General features: G+C 43.5%; 1 protein-coding gene across 2 annotated transcripts in view; it reads left to right on the top strand.

Annotated features, from left to right (window-relative positions):
• LOC147690263 (inverted formin-2-like) overlaps positions 1 to 14,570 on the top strand; it is a 480,165-nt gene extending 465,595 nt beyond the window's left edge. Inside the window, exons 23-24 of one of the 2 annotated variants that reach the window (XM_086937896.1) lie at positions 12,527 to 12,580; positions 13,931 to 14,570. In XM_086937896.1, coding sequence (XP_086794022.1) covers positions 12,527 to 12,579 — 53 coding nt within the window. In that variant the 3' untranslated portion in view covers position 12,580; positions 13,931 to 14,570. The remainder of the gene's footprint in view (positions 1 to 12,526; positions 12,581 to 13,930) is intronic. The other variant, XM_086937897.1, reaches the window with a different exon arrangement.
• Positions 14,571 to 23,674: the final 9,104 nt, after the last annotated feature.

Genomic DNA, 23,674 nt, shown 5'->3' on the forward strand with positions numbered 1-23,674 from the left:
TTCACTGCAATCATACAACTTCCATCCGGTTCACTTACAACGCTGGGGTTGTCAGGACCAACATTTATCAACTCTTTCATCCAGGCAGCAACCAACTTGGTGCCAGCTGAACGCCCCCTCATGATGTTGAAAGGAACCGTTCCAGTCACACAATTTTCAGTGGTTCTGTAGGCCCAAACTAGGTCGTTAACCAATTCTCTCACATCTGTCCTGGACGAAATTGCCATTTGAATTGCACCTTTAACCATCCGGTTCGCCCTCTCGGCTATTCCATTTCCCTGGGGATTGTAAAGTGAGGTTCTTGAATGCGCAATACCGCACTTTCTCAAGAAATTAGCCATCTCCAGGGAAGTCAACTGTGTCCCATTGTCGGTGATGATCCTAGTTGGAAAACCTTCCTCTCTAAAAATGTCAGTCAACACGGTAATAGTGTTGTTGGTAGAGATCTCTTTCATGAATTTAACCACTAACCACTTTGAGGAAATGTCAACTACTACCAACCCAAACCGCATATCTTGACTTAACTGGTAAAATGGCCCAATGAAATCCAGACATATAGTGTGCCATGGACACCCTGGGTCACCTAATGAGCCACAACCAGCATGACTACCGACTTTAAGTCTCTTCTCACTCTCTAAGCAGTCTGTACATTTTTCCACCCACTGAGATATTTCTGAGTCCATACCGGGCCACCAAAAATTCTCCCTAAGTCTCCTCTTGGTGAGGGATTGGCCCAGATGGCCTTCGTGGGCTAACTTAAATAGAGTGAATCTCACATCTTGTGGAGGAATGAACTTGTCTTCCATTAGAATCAAGAAACCGTCATTGTCCAAAACAGACAGCTGCTCAAGGACCTTCAAATATGGTCGAAGTGCTGGGGATAGGCAGCTCTCTCTCCTTGGACCCTTTACAATCAAGTCCTTTACTTCCCTCAACACTACATCCTTAGCCATGGAGGTATTCCACAGACTCTTACTGATTGCCCCGGCACAGATATCCACTACCTCATCCACAGCAGCCACAGACCCTTCGGAATTGGATGATTCTACTCCCAACTTGTCTACTAACTCCCAAGGTAGTGGTAATCTAGAGAGTCCATCAGCTTGGCAATTCCTCCACCCTGGAATGTACTCAACAGTATACAGATACTCTTGAATCCTAGCAGCGAGTCTAGCTAACCTCGCAGAACCCTTGCCGGCTCCACCAGGTGACAGGATTTTAACTAAGGGTTTGTGGTCTGTCAACAGTGTAAACTTGAACCCCCATAAATACATCCTGTAATACTCGCAACCCCACGCTGCGGCTAAAGCTTCTCGCTCAATTATGGAGTAATTCCTCTCAGCCGTTGTGAGCGTCCTTGAAGCAAAAGCCACAGTCTTGACTCCAGACTCATGTACCTGAGCCAATACTGCACCAACACCCACAGCACTGGCATCCACAGTCAAGACTGACCTACGGTTGGTATCAAATGGTGTTAAGATGCCTGCGTCACAAATTTCTACTTTGATTTTTTTGAAACACTCCTCTTGCTCCACACCCCACACAAACTTGCATCCTTTCCTCAACAACACCTTGATCTTTTCTGTCTTCTCTGCGAAATCTCTTACAAACTTAGCATAGTACTCAATGAGGCCGAGGAACGACCTCAACTGATCTTTGTCGCTTGGAGCTGGTGCATTCCTGATAGAGTCTAATAAATCACGCTTGGGTTTCACACCATCGACTGATAGAGTATATCCAAGGTATTCAACTTCCTCCACTGCAAATTTACATTTCTCTTTTTTAAGAGTTAATCCAGCTTGTTCCATCCTTTCCAAAACAGTTTTTAAGATTAGATTGTGCTCTTCAACAGTTCCACCAAAAATCAGAACGTCATCTTGGAAATACACAACGTTGTTCACTCCCTTCAGTACAGCCCCCATCATTCTTTGAAACACCCCAGCTGCGGAGGCAAGTCCGAAAGGCATACGTGTGAATTGATAAATCCCCTCAGTTGTTATAAAAGCTGTCAACGCCTTGGAGTCCTGATGTAACTTTATTTGATGATAAGCGCTGCGGAGGTCCAGCTTAGAGAAGAACTTTCCCCCTTTCAGTGACAGAACTAACTCGTTGATGTTTGGTAACGGGAAGTTATCTACTACAATGTTCTGGTTCAAGGTGCGAAGGTCCACACAAAAACGGAATTTTCCGTCCGATTTGGTTGTGATAACTACGGGAGAAATCCAGGGTGATGTTTCTATCTGTTCTATCACTCCCTGATCCAGCATTTCCTTCAACATCTTCTTCACTTCCTCACGTGCAATAAATGGAACCTTCCTCACCCTGTGTTGCATAGGCATAGCATCGTCACGCAACACAATCTTATGCACATAGCCTCTCAACTCTCCAATGTGTTCATCAAACAAGCCATTCATCCCTTCAACAATTGAATCCGTGGTTATACTATCTACAACCATCACCTGCTGTGCTGCCCTGGGATTAATGATTATACCAAGGTCGTACTGTTGCCCCCATCCCAAAATCGCTGGGCCTGATCTGGCTACATAAACTTTCCCTTTAACGGAACGATCCTTAAATGATATCACACATACCATAAACCCAATTACATCTATACTCTCACCTTGATAACCACAAGGGCTAATATCGCTAGGCAATAATTGCACATCTTTCCAATTTTCTAAGTACATGTCCTTGGGGATGATAGTCCACAATGACCCTGGATCGACCATCAGCTGTGTCTCTATTTCATCAATAAGAAATTGAGCTTTGGGCCTGAACCTTCTACCGGGCTCACCTTCACTGACACCATCCTCACCCAAACACAATATTTTGTTGGCACCCTCAACACCAACAATGTCTCTCACTATTTCCCTATTTTCCACAACAGCTACTTTATCCACATTTCCTCCCCTGCACATCTTGGAGAAATGTCCCTTCCTCCCACACTTCCTACATACTTTATCAATGGCAAAACATCTCCTAAAATCTGAGTTATGGAAAGTGCTGCCGCACCTACTGCACATCCTTCCTTGAAATATGTTCCTGTCACTACTTGAAAACCCATTGTTGAATCTTCTGGGACCTCTTTCACTCAAATCTGCACCTCTCTTGTTCACAGCCGCAACTTCATCTTGTTCCACACATGAAACACCATTCCCTTGTACACTTTCCTTTCCATTATCCCTCTTTTCCATCTCTCTCATACATGCGTTCGATTCCTCAACTACTTTCGCTATATCGATGGAGGAATGAACTTGTCTTCCATTAGAATCAAGAAACCGTCATTGTCCAAAACAGACAGCTGCTCAAGGACCTTCAAATATGGTCGAAGTGCTGGGGATAGGCAGCTCTCTCTCCTTGGACCCTTTACAATCAAGTCCTTTACTTCCCTCAACACTACATCCTTAGCCATGGAGGTATTCCACAGACTCTTACTGATTGCCCCGGCACAGATATCCACTACCTCATCCACAGCAGCCATAGACCCTTCGGAATTGGATGATTCTACTCCCAACTTGTCTACTAACTCCCAAGGTAGTGGTAATCTAGAGAGTCCATCAGCTTGGCAATTCCTCCACCCTGGAATGTACTCAACAGTATACAGATACTCTTGAATCCTAGCAGCGAGTCTAGCTAACCTCGCAGAACCCTTGCCGGCTCCACCAGGTGACAGGATTTTAACTAAGGGTTTGTGGTCTGTCAACAGTGTAAACTTGAACCCCCATAAATACATCCTGTAATACTCGCAACCCCACGCTGCGGCTAAAGCTTCTCGCTCAATTATGGAGTAATTCCTCTCAGCCGTTGTGAGCGTCCTTGAAGCAAAAGCCACAGTCTTGACTCCAGACTCATGTACCTGAGCCAATACTGCACCAACACCCACAGCACTGGCATCCACAGTCAAGACTGACCTACGGTTGGTATCAAATGGTGTTAAGATGCCTGCGTCACAAATTTCTACTTTGATTTTTTTGAAACACTCCTCTTGCTCCACACCCCACACAAACTTGCATCCTTTCCTCAACAACACCTTGATCTTTTCTGTCTTCTCTGCGAAATCTCTTACAAACTTAGCATAGTACTCAATGAGGCCGAGGAACGACCTCAACTGATCTTTGTCGCTTGGAGCTGGTGCATTCCTGATAGAGTCTAATAAATCACGCTTGGGTTTCACACCATCGACTGATAGAGTATATCCAAGGTATTCAACTTCCTCCACTGCAAATTTACATTTCTCTTTTTTAAGAGTTAATCCAGCTTGTTCCATCCTTTCCAAAACAGTTTTTAAGATTAGATTGTGCTCTTCAACAGTTCCACCAAAAATCAGAACGTCATCTTGGAAATACACAACGTTGTTCACTCCCTTCAGTACAGCCCCCATCATTCTTTGAAACACCCCAGCTGCGGAGGCAAGTCCGAAAGGCATACGTGTGAATTGATAAATCCCCTCAGTTGTTATAAAAGCTGTCAACGCCTTGGAGTCCTGATGTAACTTTATTTGATGATAAGCGCTGCGGAGGTCCAGCTTAGAGAAGAACTTTCCCCCTTTCAGTGACAGAACTAACTCGTTGATGTTTGGTAACGGGAAGTTATCTACTACAATGTTCTGGTTCAAGGTGCGAAGGTCCACACAAAAACGGAATTTTCCGTCCGATTTGGTTGTGATAACTACGGGAGAAATCCAGGGTGATGTTTCTATCTGTTCTATCACTCCCTGATCCAGCATTTCCTTCAACATCTTCTTCACTTCCTCACGTGCAATAAATGGAACCTTCCTCACCCTGTGTTGCATAGGCATAGCATCGTCACGCAACACAATCTTATGCACATAGCCTCTCAACTCTCCAATGTGTTCATCAAACAAGCCATTCATCCCTTCAACAATTGAATCCGTGGTTATACTATCTACAACCATCACCTGCTGTGCTGCCCTGGGATTAATGATTATACCAAGGTCGTACTGTTGCCCCCATCCCAAAATCGCTGGGCCTGATCTGGCTACATAAACTTTCCCTTTAACGGAACGATCCTTAAATGATATCACACATACCATAAAGCCAATTACATCTATACTCTCACCTTGATAACCACAAGGGCTAATATCGCTAGGCAATAATTGCACATCTTTCCAATTTTCTAAGTACATGTCCTTGGGGATGATAGTCCACAATGACCCTGGATCGACCATCAGCTGTGTCTCTATTTCATCAATAAGAAATTGAGCTTTGGGCCTGAACCTTCTACCGGGCTCACCTTCACTGACACCATCCTCACCCAAACACAATATTTTGTTGGCACCCTCAACACCAACAATGTCTCTCACTATTTCCCTATTTTCCACAACAGCTACTTTATCCACATTTCCTCCCCTGCACATCTTGGAGAAATGTCCCTTCCTCCCACACTTCCTACATACTTTATCAATGGCAAAACATCTCCTAAAATCTGAGTTATGGAAAGTGCTGCCGCACCTACTGCACATCCTTCCTTGAAATCTGTTCCTGTCACTACTTGAAAACCCATTGTTGAATCTTCTGGGACCTCTTTCACTCAAATCTGCACCTCTCTTGTTCACAGCTGCAACTTCATCTTGTTCCACACATGAAACACCATTCCCTTGTACACTTTCCTTTCCATTATCCCTCTTTTCCATCTCTCTCATACATGCGTTCGATTCCTCAACTACTTTCGCTATATCGATGGCCATTTGTAGAGTAGGATTTTTCGCAGCCCAGAGTTTTTCCTGCATCTTTTTATTGCGACATTGTACTATCAACTGGTCTCGTATCATTTCGTCTCTTATCTCTCCGAAACTACATTTAATGGATAGTTCACGCAGCCTAGCCACGAATTGGTCCACTGATTCCTCATTCCTTTGGGGTTGAGTGTAAAATTTATGTCTGGCCATAACAATATTTACTTCCTTTGCATACTGCTTTTTCATGCGAGCTTTTGCTTCAGTGTATACATTGGTTATTGCTCTACCATCTTGGTTTAGTCCTACTGGAAGATATTTAAAGGAACGCTGACCTTCCTTGCCTAGAGCACTTAACAACAGGGCTTTTTTTCTAGTTGCGCTAAAATCCTTCCCATCGAGTGCTTCTATATAATTCTCAAAAATGTCTATCCATTCATCCCACTCAATGGGTGGATCTCCAGTTGTTTGTAAGAACATGGGAGGTACAATGACGTTAAGATTTTCCATCTTTCTTTTATAATAAATAGTGTAAATACTTGGACTAGTATGTACTGTATTGTGGACGCTCCTTTAAAATAACAGTTGATCTACTGGTATACTCTTTACAATGTCCCAATCCTTTTTTTTACTTCAAATAACAGTGTAATTTTTTTTATTTGCTGCAAAATACATTAGATAGATGAGAAATAGATAAAAGTTCGCTGTTAGCTTGTACAAGGTACCTCTTCCTATTGTATACACTTTCCTTGAAAATTATCCCGATTATTTAATTGCACAAGACAGTGTTTAACGTCTTACCGTGTTTGTCTCTGTTTTTTTTTAAACGAAAACAACCTGTGCCGAAAACTGCTCCTCCATAGGTCTCAACACCGATATGTGGTTAAGGCAACACGTAACGTTGGCAACACGCAAAGATAAGTTAACTCTCGATATGTCCTCGGTAGCGCGATGTTCAGGAGCGTGTTACCGAGCGTGTTACTGGGGTTGCCTAGTAACTAGAGTTAAGCTTAAGATGGCGTCTGATGTCTGCGTGACGTCGTTGCGTCATTTCCGCTACTTCATATCCGCCTGACACTGCCTGACGCTTGTTCACTGTCTCCCTTCGAGTGTGGCGGAGACTCCGTTCGGACACAGAACTAAGACGTTCTGAAGTAAGTCTCTTTGTTTTCTTTGCTCGTGTTGTACAGCTCGTGCAGGATTTTTTTTAAAAAATGCGAGGCGATTTTAAATGTAGCAGGTTACAAATCTTCTCTTATTCACATTAGACAAATGCACGCCAACCAAACTGAAGTTTCGAAATCCATTCGACTGGTTATTTTAACGAGAATATGATCACTAAATAGTCATTCACCCTTTTTCATGGGTATTTCATTGAGTTAGCTATGAGATAAGAATGATAAGGTCTCATAAACTCACCGCATGCTTGAGTAAGGTGAAGATTTCTCTTTCTTGAGTCGATTTCTCTTTCTTGAGTCGATTTACACTTTTAGCTGTGATTCCTGGATTTACACACGGAGCTGTGGCTCTTGATTCACGCTCTGAGATGTTGACAGTTGCTGATTACTTTGTTCTTCATTAGATTTGTATCAAAATGATAAATTATGCAGACGCTTCTTTGACAATTTTCTTCACTTGTGAATTACCTCTTGAATAGGATTTCTTCTTCAATTCGAATTTTCTTTTGAAAAGTACAGTCCACAATATAATTTTTCGCGTGGTTCTTTCTCACCAGTGGAGTTTCTCTCCCTCTGTAGTTGTTTAGCTTCCTCTGCTGATCGTCGCCATGTGATGTAAATGAAGTAGGAGGCTGGTAAAAGGGTAAAAGGCATTTATTATGCACTACAGAGAATAACTGGTGATCCCATCAGAAAGCAGGGAGCTAACTGACTAAGCAGAACACAGTAGGCAATGACATCAAGGAAATGGAATGTCAGACTTAAAGGGATACAGCAAAACAGAAGTGCAGAGAATACAACAGACACCTATTCAGAAATCTCTGCCCTGCCTGCACGCAGATGTTACCCGCAGTTCATGGTAGGTTGAAATCACTTTCACTTTGACCTTTCCTCCCCCTCAGGGGTTGGCAGTTTCCAGTCCATCATGCTATTTATCCGAGACTGGATGAATATCAACCAGTTAAAACTTAATCCGGATAAAACTGAACTTGTGGCGACGGGCGGTGCTGCCAATCCCTGGTCCTCTTCTTTTTGGCCCTCCTCACTTGGTCCCCCCCCCCCTTCCTTCCCGTTCAGTTAAAACTCTTGGGATCACGCTTAACAACCAATTAACCCTCCATTCACACATTAATTCGGTGGTCTCTTCTTGCTTTTTCACACTTCGAGTTATTCGGAAAATCGCCAGATTTTTCTCTACCTCTGCCTTAAAGCTAATTCTGATGGCCATGGTCCTGTCAAAGATGGACTACGGTAATATCATTTATAATGGAGCCCCTGCATATGCCTTGCAGCGCCTACAACTAGTACAAAACCAGGCTGCCCGCCTGGTCTTTGGCCTGTCTAAGTCCCATCATTCGACCCCTCTACTCAAGAGCTTACATTGGCTCCCGATAAAAGAGCGAGCTAAGTTCAAGCTAGGGTGCTTGACTTTTCAAGCTAGGGCGGGCACAGCCCCGGCCTTCATTAATTCGGCAATTTCTGCCTATGTTCCCTCTAGGCATCTTCGTTCCTCCAGCCTAGCTCTACTAACTACGCCCCGGTTTAAAAAGAAGCGGGCAGGGGGACAGAAGTTTGCCGTACTTGCTCCCACCTTCTGGAATGACCTCCCCCTATCTTTAAGACTCTCTCCCTCTTATTTGGAGTTTCGGAGGTCACTAAAAACATTACTATTCCAGCAGGCTTTTTGCACCTAGCTCTCTAATCCTCATTAGCTCTTTTATCTCACTCTGTTAGGGACCTCATCAGCGCCATGAAACTGACTCAGTGTACGTGCGCTTTATAAGTTCTTTTAAATTCAAATTCAAATTCACTTTGTAGTGCTACCTTTTGGTCTTATTGGCTCTCCTCAGGTGTTCACCAAGTTGATGGCGGTGGTTTCAGCTCATATGCAGAGAGCAGGGGTGCCAGTCTTCCTCTATCTCAAGGATTGGGTTTTAAAGGCATGCTCGTCCCAGGTAGTCATCTCCTGACTCCGGATTACAGCGGACCTTCTGTACTCACTAGGGTTCACTATTCACATGCTGAAGTCAAACTTGACCCTTTGTCAGATGCTCCATTTCATTAAAGCTGTTCTGGTCGCAGCACATTTTCAGGCTTACCCTCCAGGACAGTGAGTCCAGGATATTCAGGCTATGATACCAAAGTTTAAGCCTCTATCCTGTGTTTCGGTTAGACTGACCTTGAGGCTGTTGGACCGCATGGCCTCCTGCATTCTGCTTGTATATGCACGCTTTGCAATAGGTCCTGAAGTTCCAGTCAGCACAGCATCAGGGGAATCTCTCCGACATTGTTCAGATCTCAGAGGGCACTGCAAAAGATCTGCACTGATGGTTAATGAACCGTGATTGGGTCAGCGGCTCAATCAATCAATCAATCATAGGCATTTATAGAGCGCTCTACTTACCCGGAGGGTCTCAAGGCGCTAGGGGGGGGGGGGGGGGGGGCTGCTGCTGCTACCCGAACAGCCAGGTCTTGAGCTTTTTCCTGAAGGCGAGGTGGTCTTGGGTCAGGCGCAGGTCGGTCGGGAGGGAGTTCCAGGTCTTGGCGGCCAGGTAGGAGAAGGACCTTCCTCCTGTTGTCGCTCTTCAGATGCGGGGGACGGCGGCGCGGGCGTGACTGGCTGATCGGAGGTGTCGTTTGGGAGCATAGAAGTTGATGCGGTTATTGAGGTAGCTCGGGCCTTGGTCGTGGAGAGCTTTGTGTGCGTGGGTAAGGAGACGGAAGGTGATTCTCTTGTTGACCGGGAGCCAGTGCAGGTCTCTTAGGTGTCCGGAAATGTGGCTGTGTCGTGGGATGTCGAGGATGAGTCTGGCTGAGGCGTTCTGGATCCGTTGGAGTCTCTTCTGGAGCTTGGCGGTGGTTCCGGCGTAGAGGGCGTTGCCGTAGTCCAGTCGGCTGGTGATGAGTGCCTGGGTGACAGTCTTCCTGGTCTCGATGGGGATCCACCGGAAGATCTTCCGTAGCATGCGCAGGATGTTGAAGCACGACGAGGAGACGGCGTTGACCTGTCTGGTCATGGAGAGGGAGGAGTCCAGGATGAAGCCCAGGTTGCGTGCGGCTTACCCCTCTCCCTTTCCCAACCAGATCTGACAGTAGTGACAGATGCACCATCTGGGCGAGGTGGCAGAATCCGGTCTCTACGTCAAACTGTTGGAGATCCGGGTGATCCGACCAGCATTAAAAGCTTTTCTGCATCAAAGGAAGGATAGTGCAGGTGTTCATGGACACCACCGCCTCTATGTGGTACTGCGTTAGAGGGGAGAGTTGTGGACCCTTTGTTAAGATGCCGTGCATCCTGGATATGGCTAGAATGTCAGGGAATTTCCCTGGAGGTTCAACACGAGGTGGGCTTTCTGAATGCCAGAGCAGACAAACTCATTTGAAGAGTCCTAGCAGATCACAAGTGGTGCCTCCATCCGGTGGTGGAACAATGTCTTTTTCAGCTGTGAGGAGAGCCATAGTTAGATCTGTTCAACACAGCAGAGAAAGCACAATGTCAGCCTGTTTTGCACACTGGAGTATCCAAGGTGGTTCTCATTTAGAGACACTTTTTATCTCGAATGGAGCTCAGGCCTTCTCTATGCCTTTCCACCCAACCTACTCTTTCCCAGTGTTCTCAAGAAGATCAGGAATAACCAGGTTCAAGATATCCTTGTGTCTCTGGACTGGGCTCGGAGAGTTTGGTATCCCAAGCTGTTGAGAATGGGCATCAGTCTTCTAATCAGGATGCCCCTTTGGGAGGATCTTCTGTGACAGGAGTAGGGGCGGGTTCTCCACCCAAACCTGTCAGCGCCCGCCTTCCTGCATGGAGATTGAGTGGCAACCAATGACAGCTTTCACCCAAAGTCGGCAATGCTATCTTGGAAGCACGGCGTCCCTCCACCAAAACAGTATTTGCCAGTTGTTGAAATAAATCTGTGGCATGTTGTGCGACGAAACACATTGATCCTTTATCTGCTCCCCTTTCCCACCTTCTTTTGTTTATCCTTACCCTAGCCCAGCAGGACTCTAAATTGGGCACTTTGAAGGGTCATTTATATGCTATCTCCGCCTTACTGCGGCTGCCAGATCAGCCCTCTCTCTTCAAGACCCCTTCTTAAAGGTACAAAATACATTTTTCCCCTAGCTCCCTTTGTTATGCCTCAATGGGACCTTAACTTGGTTTTTACTTTCTTAATGTGCACTCCCTATGAGCTGCTTCATTCTTCTCCTCTTAGGCTCCTCACCATGAAGATGGCATTTCTGATGGCTATTACATCTGCCCGCAGGCACAGTGAGCTACAGGCACCTTTTTTCCCGACAAACTGGTTCTTCGGACTCGAGCATCCTTCTTTCCCAAGGTAGTCACCCCATTCCATGTAGGCCAGTCCATCACTTTGCCTACCTTTTAAGCTCTGCCACATCCCTCTAAGAAAGAGGAGAGACTCCACTGGCTCAATCCAAAAAGAGCATTTTCGTTTTACCTTGACCACACAAAACCGTTCCCAGTGGACAATCAAAAATTTGTGGGGTATGTCGGCCATGAAAGGGAAGGCCGTGCAGAAATGGACCATCTCTCAAAGAATCGTGCTCTGCAATAAAATCTGCTATGCAATAGCCAAAAAGCAACCCCTCGAGGGATTGCCTGCTCATTCCACCAGAGCCAAGGCTGCAACCACTGGGTTAGCATGTGGAGTACCAGTCCTGGACATCTGCCAGGCTTCTCTGCACACATTTACCAAGCACTACTACCTGGACAGTCAGCTCCATAGGGATGGGAATTTGGTCCATTCAGTCCTACTGAACTTTTTAGTGTGATATTGATTTGCAGACCCACCTCCCTGGCGGTATTGCTCGGGTATCTTGTCTAAGATAAGGAATCCACGGCTAGAAGTCTCTGTCAGATGAACAAGTTACTTACCTTCAGTAATGCCTTATCAGGTAAAGACTCAATCTAGCAACAGATTTCTTACCGGCTGACCCACCCATCCTCCCCACTCTGCAAACAGAGTTCAAGGGACAAGGCTTTTCCCCTTTCAGGGCCCTAGTTTTTCACACCAATGGTCAGTGTTCTTCATGGCTCCACACTCTGGTGTGGAAAGTCGTGAAAAGAGACTGATGTCAGGACACTGTGTGGCACCCAGATAGGCACTGCAAACGTCATTTCCGGCTCGAACGAGGCCGACGTCGCCACACAGAGCTCAATGACGCAGCTTACCGGTGCACAAGGGTACTGCTCACAAACAATTACCAGATACAGTCTGATGCCTGGAGATAATTCTAAGGTAAGTAATCTGTGGCTAGCTAGAGTCTCTACCAGATAAGGCATTACTGAAGGTAAGCAACTTGTTTGTCACATAAAAACATTCCACTCATTCTCTCCACATTTAGAGGTCTCTCCTCATGGCACAGATTTTAACTAGATGTGTGTGTTGGTGCAGTGCTCTAATGCTTCACCTGCATTGGTGTATCACTGAAAAGCATGCAGCCTAACCTAATATCACTGACACCAAATCACTGAAATGAAATGTATAATCAGGTGGGAATATCAGTGTCCTGCTGCAGGAGTTTGTAACAAGGAAGCAACAAGGAATACATGTCAGAGCAGGGTTAAGTGTAGGGAAAAATAAGTTGAACTGTATTGCAGTTTTTCTTCTTTTTTATTTAAAAACAGAGCTTCCCAATACCACTGCTGATAGTAGTACCAAGAATTGTGTGGCACAATGAGGTATGTAAATGCACATATATGGTGGTGACTAACTGGTGTTCGGGACTCACGCTGCTCACTAAATTTCACGTTAAACTGGAATCAAATCACTTGCACTAACCCTTAATAGTTCACATGTTTAACTTTGTTTTGCTTGGTTGGGGACTTTGCTGTGCTTCAACTGATTTACTATGTTATAACCTCCCATCTCTGAGTAGCCTCTTCCATCCTTTGAGGTGAAGGGGCGCTTACTTTGTTAAATGTTTTTAATCTCTCATTCTAAACATGTATTTGTATTATTGTGTGTTTAGTTACTAATGTACCTGCTGTTACACTACCCATCAGACTTTCTCAACCAGAATAAATTGAAATCCGGGACCCTTTCTCTTCACCTTCTTCTGAAGCAGGACCCTGTTGTATCTCACAAGGCTTTTGCTTAGGCACGTCTTCCTGGGATAGGAGCTGGGATAAAATACAAGCCAAGCTGTATGAAGTTAAATTCAGTAGCTTAACCCTTCCTGTAATGTTCAATATCCATTAGTCCCGAATGCTGCTGCCCTTTACTTTCACATATTCTCTTCACCTCACATGTCTCTTTCCATAAGTCATTCTTATAGCCTGCCCTCATCTGCCTCTGCGCTAATCTCAAACAGACAGAGGGGCGGGTAGGGTAGAAGGAAAGGAAGTAAATTACTTAGGAAAGAGGTATGTTTCTATAGCCTTACGGAATGCCACATGATTTTGGATGCTTCTGATGCTCACAGAGAGGGAGTTCCAAAGTTTTGGGGCAAGAACACAAAAGGAGCGCCCTCCTGCCCTGGCTCTCTTAACCCGAGGAACGGACTGTTGTAATGACAGAGATTGGCATGCGCCATCCTATCCAGTTGGCGCAAGTCAATCCCTGGAACGTGACCACTTGCGTGAGGACAGGTATTGTTTTGCAATCCCATCTTTACATATGTGTTACCATTATTAATTAATGCTACAGTGGAAGTATCCTAGACTACTCTTAGTATTAACCCTTTTTCTTTTTCGGTTCAGCTAAAGTCTGAGTGTTTGTTTGTTTGCCTCATTCATTAAGGTGAATGGTTTACTTTTGTGCTTATTTTGATTTTTCTTGTTTTACTTCTCTGAGCTGGTTCCTGTGTGTTAACCTATCCAAATGTCTTCAGCTTACACCTTCTGTGTCTAATTTATATTACCCAATCAATGTTTTCACCAATGAAGCATCTCTTTCACCCTTAGTTGAACAAAATGTTGATCATCCTACATCACTTGATATGGAAACACATTTTTAGTTAAACCTACATTCTTTAACCGAAACCAAAATGTGTACAATTTACAATGATATTTTTTTTACATTTTTAACAGGTATCAAAATGCACCAGAAGAGGAAATGAAGCCTATAAAATGCTATCTAGTCTGCCTACGTGCTACAAAGTTATAACCAACCTATATAGCACTTCTTCACCGCTGAAGATCTGCTCCATGTATTTTAAACTCTTGGCTGCACTAGTATAAGGTCTTCTCAGGTGAAAGCCATCTGTTGAAGCAGTTGGATTGGCTACAGTGATGTTTAGTTGCATTTATCTCAGTTGTGTATACTACGCACTTGTCATGTTCAAGTTCTCTTGAGTCAGGAATGGTTGAAATGGAGGTGGCGAATATTTAATAATTGTTTATTACCACCTCTGGACATAAGGGATGTTGATCTTTTTTCCTATCCTAACCTACTCTGAATTTACATTTTCCTGTTGTCCATTTCCTGTATTCTCACAGGACACAAAATGGTTCCAGGAGTGCAGTAATTGTATCTTTACTTAGGGACCTAGTAGCCAAATCCAGTCTGAATGCTCTTTGAATGTAAAATTGATGACTGTGTGTAAGGGCTTAGCTTTTTCTAAGAAATCAGCTGTGGCTCATGTAATTATTTTTACCTGGGGGAACTAAAGTGTTGAAAATACCTGTATGAAAAGTGTACTGTTGTAGTATACGAGCTGCTCCGCAAGCCGGACATTATTAGACTTGGTCTGCTTCTTCTGGCTCAGCTGACACTGACACGTACACTCCTGTAGCTCAAGATAAAATGGATTCCTGTCTACATTTTATCCCTGGAGCTGGTCTTCGTTGCTTCTTCTATGTGAGACAAGAGTTGTTTATCAAACTTTGGCAAAGTATCCCCCATCTTGCACACTTTGTGAAATTTTAAAGATTAAAAAATGTAGACCATATCTGCTGACCTAACGAAGAGCCTCTTCTACCTGTCTGAGTAATATTTTCAGAGCATGTATGTCATTTTTTCGCTAATACCACTTTCCTCAGCAAAATGTCAGCAATCTTCATCAGGTAGCCTCACCCAAGGCTTCAGTGGAATTAGACTTTGGAGTGGAATAGAAAAAATACTTCAGGGCAAACATAGTTTTAAGTTGGTTAGAAACATGGGACCCATACTAGATAAGAATGAAGGCAGAAGGATATGCACATTTGTTCTTATGCAAAATTGGACAACATCAATTACTTACTGCACTTGGACTTTGCACTGTGTACTAAAAGGGAGGCTGTCTGTGAAGACCATTGGGATAGCATGAAATTGCATGCCAGCTGTACCCTTGCCCCATTGTTTTCACTTAACAGCTTTTGTTACGATGACAGTGTACGACACATAATTACACATTTTAAGTCTTTACTCCACATTTTAACACATCAGTCTAGATAACTGAACAAGAATACAAGGTTGGCAAACTGAAGGCACAGAAACTGTAGAAACATTGACAGAGACAGTGCCAGATGTTATCATTTTAACCTGTTTTTAACTATCTTGCAAGATATTAGGGTCAAAAAGAAACAAACTTTACTAAGAAAAGCTGAAGGAATATAGACAGGAATGGGACTTTAAAATCAGTGCTTACACTTTTTTAGAAATCACTCCAATTGTGTCAGTGCTAAAGATGTACACTATGATGCCTGCTGGACTCACACACTCAATCAATGAGCATCATTAAAACCCATATCACTGAGCTCAGGTTGCTATTAATTTGAGAAGACTTAAGGCCTAATTTAGAGGAGGGAGTTCCGTTTGTACTTCATCAAGGCAATGAAGTAAAATACTCAGTTGCCTTGAAGGACTATTCGTCCTCCACTTTTAGATATGTTCGCTAGCCCGCAAGACATCTCTGGTCAGTGGCAGATACCGCCGCTATGGCAGCTCCTGTCATTGTCTAAAAGTGTGATGGATAGTATCCTCAAATTTATAGACATTCATCAAAATGTTAACATATTTTCAGTTTTTTCCAAAATAAACTTCAAAAGCAGAAGTTTATTTCTGCAAAAATCAAAAACTAATGATCCCCACACCTTGGGAGTTTTCTCAAATGGTGCATATTTCATTTAAACATTTTCACTCTCCCTTAACACCAAGCCAGTAAAAAAGGCCCATTCAACCGCCCACTCTAAAAAGGGTAGGCAGTTAAATCGTCAATATTCTGATCCTCTGCACGCCATCAGAGCGCTATCTCTGCGATGGACCGATAAAGCTGGAGTAGGCTCCATCATCAAAATACTGAAGTTCCACCCACCTGTAAATCAGGTGGGCCAATTAAGGCTTTGGTGGAGAGGATACTCCATTGCAGTTGCAACAGAATCCTATCACAAACACTAAACCAGGCTCTTAGTTTGTATATAACATTTACAGTCCTTGGTTCAAAGTGGTTTTCAGCAGATAATGATCTTCTCTTAATTAAGCTAAGTGCAGTACATTAAGTATTGTAAAAAAAAGATGCAAAGCTTAAAAAGGTGCGTTGCTTAAGAAAAATATCTGTTATCCTTCCACAAAAGGCAAAACTTGTGCAACTAAGGACCTGCCTCAATACATGGGAAGTAGAACTGTGTAGGAAACAATATTTTAATAAAAAATGTTATATCATTGTCCTGGAACTTAAACACTACACAAGCCATATTTAGAGTAAGAAGGGAATACAAAAGCATCGAGAACCCTAGTACAACGATAAACAACATTATTGACTACGTTGCTCATCCCTGTGGTCATAAAGGCACTGGCGGATCTCGTGTGTGCAAGTCAGGCAATTGTGGTGACGCTTTACATCCATCAAAAAGGGTCGATCCACACTATCGGTAGGAGGCAATATGGACATGCAACTAAGCCATAACTAATTTAACAAAAAGCTTTCTCTTGGTATTTGTATCATTAGATTTATTCAGTGACTATAATTAAAATTATGGCAGTAAAATAACCATTAAAAATAGTGCAAATCCAAAAATCATGTGTATAATCATGGCACATACGTTTTCTAAGGAAACAATAGACAAATCAGATTACAGGGACTTAATGAAAAAAATGTCATATAGGTTAACTAACAAAATCTTTGCACAAGAAAAATAAAGCTCGTAAAAATGGACTAAGTCAAGCAAGCCTCATAATGGGTTCAAATGAGCCAACAGTGCAACTGTCCTTAGTAAGTTGTAACCTCCAAAGCAATAATGTGATTTTTAACGAGCTCTGACAACAAAAGAGCAAATGTGCGCAATGATGTGAAAAGAGCCAACCGAAGAGCCCTATCCAAAAGGGCTTTGAAAAGAAAAGAAAGCTAAACTGACAATATTTTGAGTCCATTCATACTGTTTTGAACAGAACACATATACGGTACACATTTTGACATTTTCAAATATATAACTTTCAGTCAGCAATGGGCTTAGGAAGTGAGATATTTCACTAAAATGCAAACATTTCTCTTGCTTTCCATCCGGATACACGTATCGTTAAACTATAGACACTCTAAGAATTTCTGCAAGCATTCCTTATTTATGTAATCTTTTCACCAGAAGTAAAATAACGACTTTAAAATATGTGTGCTCATTGTTCTTCCTGCACGTAGAATGCTAATGGAAATCTCATATAATAAACAAAAGAACACTCACTTCTGCCAAGAGATAATTATATATTATTAGTTTTAATTAAAGATACAAAGACCAACAAAGGCCAAGCAGATGAAAATGAATTCAGAATATTTTTGTGTTTTACAAGGAAAGAAAGTCATGCACATTTTATTGTTGTGAATGTTTTTAAGGCCTACAGTTAGCAACTACAAATGTAAGTCAAATATGTTGTTTAATTTGTAAATATTTATCTCAGGTACATTTTACCTTCGTCTAGATAACGAGAGAAACAGAGGGACCCCGTAATGCCATGGTTCAATTGTCTTGCCAGGGCTCACGCCTAGCAGGTCCTGATTCATGCTTAGCACCGGCGGAGGAAAGTTGCTGATATATAATAGGAAAAAGCATTCTTTGTTATGCAACCAATTGAAACACATAACAATGGGTAGCTAGAGAGAACAAATATAAGTCATAGCAAACCAGACACTCTGAATTGATCGGGCAACATTACAATCTAAAAAAAGATATATATTTTTTTAATCCTACTATTAGAACCTACACTGACCAAGTGTTTGGGGGAATTAGTGGATATTAACACTAAGCATGTTACTTCTGCAATTGTGCATTCTTCTAACGTCAGTAACAGTTATTCATAGCTCTCCCACTGTTATGAGGCTGCGCAAAAGGTGATGGCACAATGAGGTTAAAAGTCTTCTAGCCGCCATTTGCACATACATTTTACAAACAAATTTGCCTATTACCAACGGTTTCCTCCCTTAAATTCTCTTTCCATCTGCTTCATGCACCTATGTTTTACTTTCAACGACATTTGAGCGGAGGTAAACAATTGTAATTTATGCCAGTTATTAGACGGAACTTACTTATTTAAGCCTTTGTTCGCAGGCCTTCTAAGGGGCAGGAGCTGGCTCAAAACTCTATTTTCACTCAGATTATTATTCTATAATATTGGGCCATGCACAGAGATGATTCTCCTCTTCATGGTCATTCAATTATGAAGAATACACGTTCATAATCATAAATGTAAGAAGGACAAGGTCAAACGAATCACAAAGTTGTGAAACACAGCTTACATGAGTTATTTCACTGTCAGCCTACTTTACTTGCACCTACTTTATCATTCTTCCTTCCTATATAATTGTATCTTTAACTAGTTCAAGTACCTCGAAGCTGTCAGTTGCCAGCACAACAGATCTAAATAATGAACGGGAAAAATAAGTGCTCTGAGTGGTTATTGGCACAAAATACACTGATTTGAAAGAAGAACCTAGTCACTCATGTGTGATGTGCTTTACACGGTGTCTGTATATGTAGTGAAGTTAATAATTCAGAAAAAGTAAAAGTGAAATTGCACTGTTCTAGACTGCTTAATGTGTATGTGGGTGTCACAATTTATGATGTACATGTTCTATCATTTATCCAGTGTGTAATCTAAAGTGTCATTAGAGGAACATTTTGTATAATTATTAATAATAAAAGATATTATTTATTAATTGTTTGACATTTGACCCATTCCCCCACCTATGTTAAAGGCCAACTACAGGCCAATCTCCCTGCTCCCATTTCCTATCAAGATCATGGAAAAATGGGTGACCCGCTTGCTCTCAGGCTTCCTAGAGAACATCAGTTGGTTTAATGAGGCACAGTTTGGCTTCCGCCCCGGGCACGGGACGGAGTCAGCACTGGTTACCGTACTGGACAACCTTCGGACACGTGTCGACAGTGGTCGGCCAGCCTTTCTAGTGCTGCTCGACATGTCGGCCGCGTTCGACACGGTCTGCCATCAAACCCTCATCAGAAGGCTGGAGAAATGCGGGGTCACAGGGAGTGCAAGAGATTGGCTGGCTTCTTATCTGGGCAGCCGGCAACAGCTGGTTTCGCTTCCTCCATTCCGCTCTGAGCCAAGGAAAGTGGGACAGGGGGTTCCACAGGGCTCGGCCATCAGCCCTATACTTTTTAATCTGTATCTTCGCCCCCTGGTCCAGCTTATAAAATCTTTTGGTGTCTCGGCCTTTAACTATGCCGACGGCACCCAGCTGGTCTTTTCTCTGGAAGGAAACAACGCGGTCTCGCTGGAGACATTTCATCGCTGTATGGCAGCCACAGCGGATTGGCTACGGGCCAACTCCCTCCAATTTAACAGCTCTAAGACGGAGGTGCTCTATTGCTCCAGTGATCAAATTCCGCGGATTCTCCCAGAGAACTTCTGGCCCACTACCTTTCCTGAACCTGTAGCGGTGGCGGAATCAGCTCGCAACTTGGGGGTAATCTTCGGCCCTAGCCTACAGCTTGACTTGCACGTAAACAAAACCATCTCTACGTGCATGATGCTGTTACGCATGTTGCGTAAAGTTCTGCCCCTTCTCCCCGCCCAGGCCAGGCCAGAGGTAGTTCGCAGCACTATTCTAAGTCGCTTAGATTACTGCAATGCGCTACTTCTAGAGGCCCCAAAAAATCTGGTGGGGAAGCTACAACGGGTGCAGAACATGGCCGCCAAGTTGGCTCTCTCGCGTTCCAGGTCCAGCTCTTCCACTCTTGCTTTAAGAGACCTGCACTGGCTTCCGGTGCATCTGCGAGTGGTGTATAAGGCCGCGTGTCTGGTGTTTAAGGCAGTACACCAACAGGGCCCAGTACCACTTCGTGATATGTTTGCTTGGTACTCTGCCTCGCGGCCCCTTCGCTCATCTTCGGCCAACTTGTTGGTGGTCCCGAGGTTCCAGAGAGTTAGGATGGGTGGCCGCTCTTTTAGTGTTGCGGCGGCCAGACTTTGGAACTCCCTGCCTCTCACTCTGAGAAGCTACAAGGACTACCTACCATTTAGGAAAGCGCTGAAAACGCATCTGTTTCCGAAAATTGCCTGAGCAGCGAGTAGTGTTTCCGCCGAACTTCAAAGCGCCAGGATGCCCTATGGGTGATAGGCTGCGCTCTACAAGTATGCAAATAAATAAATAAATAAATAAATTTGCTGCTGGTAGCTCCTTAACTGACCACTTCTTGCATTGCTCTGAAAATTGTCTTGTCTCATTCAGTATAAGCAGCATATAATTGAGCTTCAGTGCTTTTGACCTTATTTTGCTAGCTGTATGGCTTGAAAATAGCTTGGCTTCTAAGTATTACTGGAGTTGAATCAAGCACAATGGTTAAGTTTTTACGAGAGCTCTCTATTGTGTATGAAACCAATACTTTTGCTGTATATACATCTTGCTATGACACAGGCTTTTTCTTTAAGGATCTTTGTACTGAGTAAATCAACCCCTGGAATGAAGGCAGGCTCTGTGTCCATCATTATTAAAGCGCTTTTAATCAACCAAGCCTCTGTGTGTAATTTGCCTTTTCCTAGGTATCATATCTCTATTTGCAGTTATTGCTATTTTGCTGCTCCAGGTCAGCAGTTGCATCCACTTGGCCTCACGTTCATGAAGTTGAAGACTGCTGCTTGAGAAGACAGTGGCAAAGTGCAGAAATATGGAAGAAAGGAAGGATCTCACACATGAAAGGTGCCTTTCTATTGAAAATGTTGGTGTGGCTAACCTTAAATCTATGCTTACCCAAGATGGTTATGTCAAGGACTGAACACTGCAAAGATCTCTCAAGTGTCCATCTTTATTACCCCAGAAAAGCCATACATCTGCTTCTCACGATCCGCTTTCTCAGGCTAATGCTCTCTATAACATGCGGAACAACCCTTTAGGAGGAAACTGAATTGCCAATAATGATTGACTGGTGTGGAGAAAGATGCTTACTGAACACAGAGTTGGTTGTCAAAATCTAACTTGTAACCTTTTTATAATGTTCAGAGTGTACTCCACGGAATGGGGAGGTCATAGGGCAGTGAGGAATCAGTGGCTTGTTAGAGTATCCACCAGAAAGAGGATTACCAAAGGAAAGGTAGTAACAAAGCAGACTCTTCCAAAGGTAAAGGGCCTGGGTAGTGGACTTGGATAAGGAAGACTTGCAGGACCAAGTGGGCAAAGGGGGCACTTCAGTTTAACTTGATTATCCAGATAACTTTATTTTGGCTTATTTGAACCAAAAATCTCGGAGGGAGTCATAAAAGAAGCATTCATAAGGGGTCTGCTAAGTCCCCTTGGATTAAATAAGCATAACATTAACCATACTAAGGACCGTCAATACTATGATTAAGAACACAGTGATCTATCATGAAATAAAGTAGAATTCATAAATAGCACTTCAGGGGCCATTTGTATGAATGCATTTTCCCATTGACACAGAATAAGTAAAACTGTTTAATACATCTGGCCCAAAGTTCATAAAACATCATATAAGAACTGTAGCCCTCTACTTAATAGCACAATCAATATAAGTGGCAGCGGAGAAGCAGATCTTGCTCGTGGGTAATTTTTGCAGATAAATAAAAGAGGCTCTACAGTATCAAATGTTGACTACCCTTAAGATGGACAGCAAATAGTGTTTCTTCAACAACTAATACAATTTACAGAATAAAATGCACGGTAGTCTGTGGGGGTAGATTATCACATGGGCATAAAGAAAGTTGTGAAAAATAAGTGCCTTGTGACGGAAAAGAAGCAAGAAAGTGCACTGTGCAAAGCCTAAACCTCATTAATAAAAATTTGTGTTGTAAGTCACCCACCCACATTAAGTAAGACGCAGTACTTTCAGTCGGGCAAATCCCCATATATGACTGGACCATTGCTTTGTCTGCAGCACACTGCATTCTATACTCCAGGCATCTCTCTAGAAACGCATACTTCAACATCCAAATGGAGGTAGCTAACGCAGTGCTCGAGAAGTAAACATCCCACCCTGTGGCTCAAGTCCTGTATATACTTCAACCCAGGAATACTCGTACAGTGGTCAACTGTTAAGCTGTCTGCAAGCACAGCCCTATTGAAATATGTCTGGCTTTTAGACCAGATTCTAAGCCACAAAAGGAGGGGTTGAATTTTAATAAGGTTGTTGATATAACCAATCCCTACCTCCGAATGGCAAATAAAGGAACTAGTGCTTTGGGGGACAGCTAGCAATCTCTTAATGAAACTGTTCTTGATTTTTTCCAGGGCCCCCTGATCTTCAATGCCCCGCACCTCTGCCACATATGAAGTAAAAGCACAGCATTTGGCTTTGTAGACTGTCGAGAGTTCCTTTATTGGTTTCTGACTGAGCTTGCAAGCAAAATTAAGGACGGCCTCCACTTATTTGGAGTAGGCAGCAGCTCTACTAATTTTCAGCGGTCCCCATGAGAGTTGATTGTCAAAGGGGATGCCAAGGTAGGTAAATGTGGGTACAGAGCCAACCTTCTTGCTATTCACTAAAAAGTAAACATTATCCTTCCCCCAAAAATCATTATGTGGGTCCTGTTTTGGTTGACCATGAGATCAAAGCTGGCCATAACTCACAGAAACCATCAAGCAGATGTAGACTGTTTGCAGTCCTAGCAATTAGGATTGGATAGTTAGCGTAAATTGAGATTTAAGGACTGCTCGACTTGCCAAGGCCGGAACAGAAGCCGAATTGGAGATTCAAAAGTATCGATCAATCAAATCAATCAGGCGTTTGTTAAAAGCGACTACTCAACCGTAAGGGTCTCAAGGCGCTGGGGGGGGGGGGTTAGCAGGCTGCTTGCGAAGTTGGGGAGCGATGTTGTCTGTCTGAGGTGGAGCAGCAGGGGATTCCAGGCTCGGGCCGTGAGGAAGGAGAAGGAGCGGCCTCCAGATCTGGTCTTTCTGATGTGGAGGACGACAGCGTAGGAGAGCTGGGCAGATAATAGGGTCTTCTGGGGTGCGTGGAATTTGAGTTGGCTGTTCAGGTATGCTGGTCCGGTATCGTGGAACGCCTTGTGGGTGTGGGTGAGCATGTTACGTTCCTCGGTCGAAAGCTGCAAACGGTCCAACAGAATTTGACCAATGATCTTCACAGTGCAATTAATCAGTGAAATAGAGCGATATAATTGGGGGGTCTTTTTTCGAGCACTTTTTAAAAATAGGAACAATGGTCACATTGGACCAGTTCTTTGGAGAGCGGTCACTAGAGCAGCATTAAAGACATTAGTCAATAAAGGGGCCCATAATATTATATTAGCTTTAAACATGCCTGAGGGTAGCCCATCTGGACCTGGAGCACGTCTAGCTGGGCAGCTAGCCACAGCCCACATAACCTCTTCCAGGTCAATAACTGGACCCGCAGGATGCCTTGCAGCACACTGGGATACATTCAGACTTCTGT

The sequence above is a fragment of the Lissotriton vulgaris genome, chromosome 9 (genome assembly GCF_964263255.1).
Source record: "Lissotriton vulgaris chromosome 9, aLisVul1.2, whole genome shotgun sequence".
In the NCBI taxonomy this organism is placed as follows: Eukaryota; Metazoa; Chordata; class Amphibia; order Caudata; family Salamandridae; genus Lissotriton; species Lissotriton vulgaris.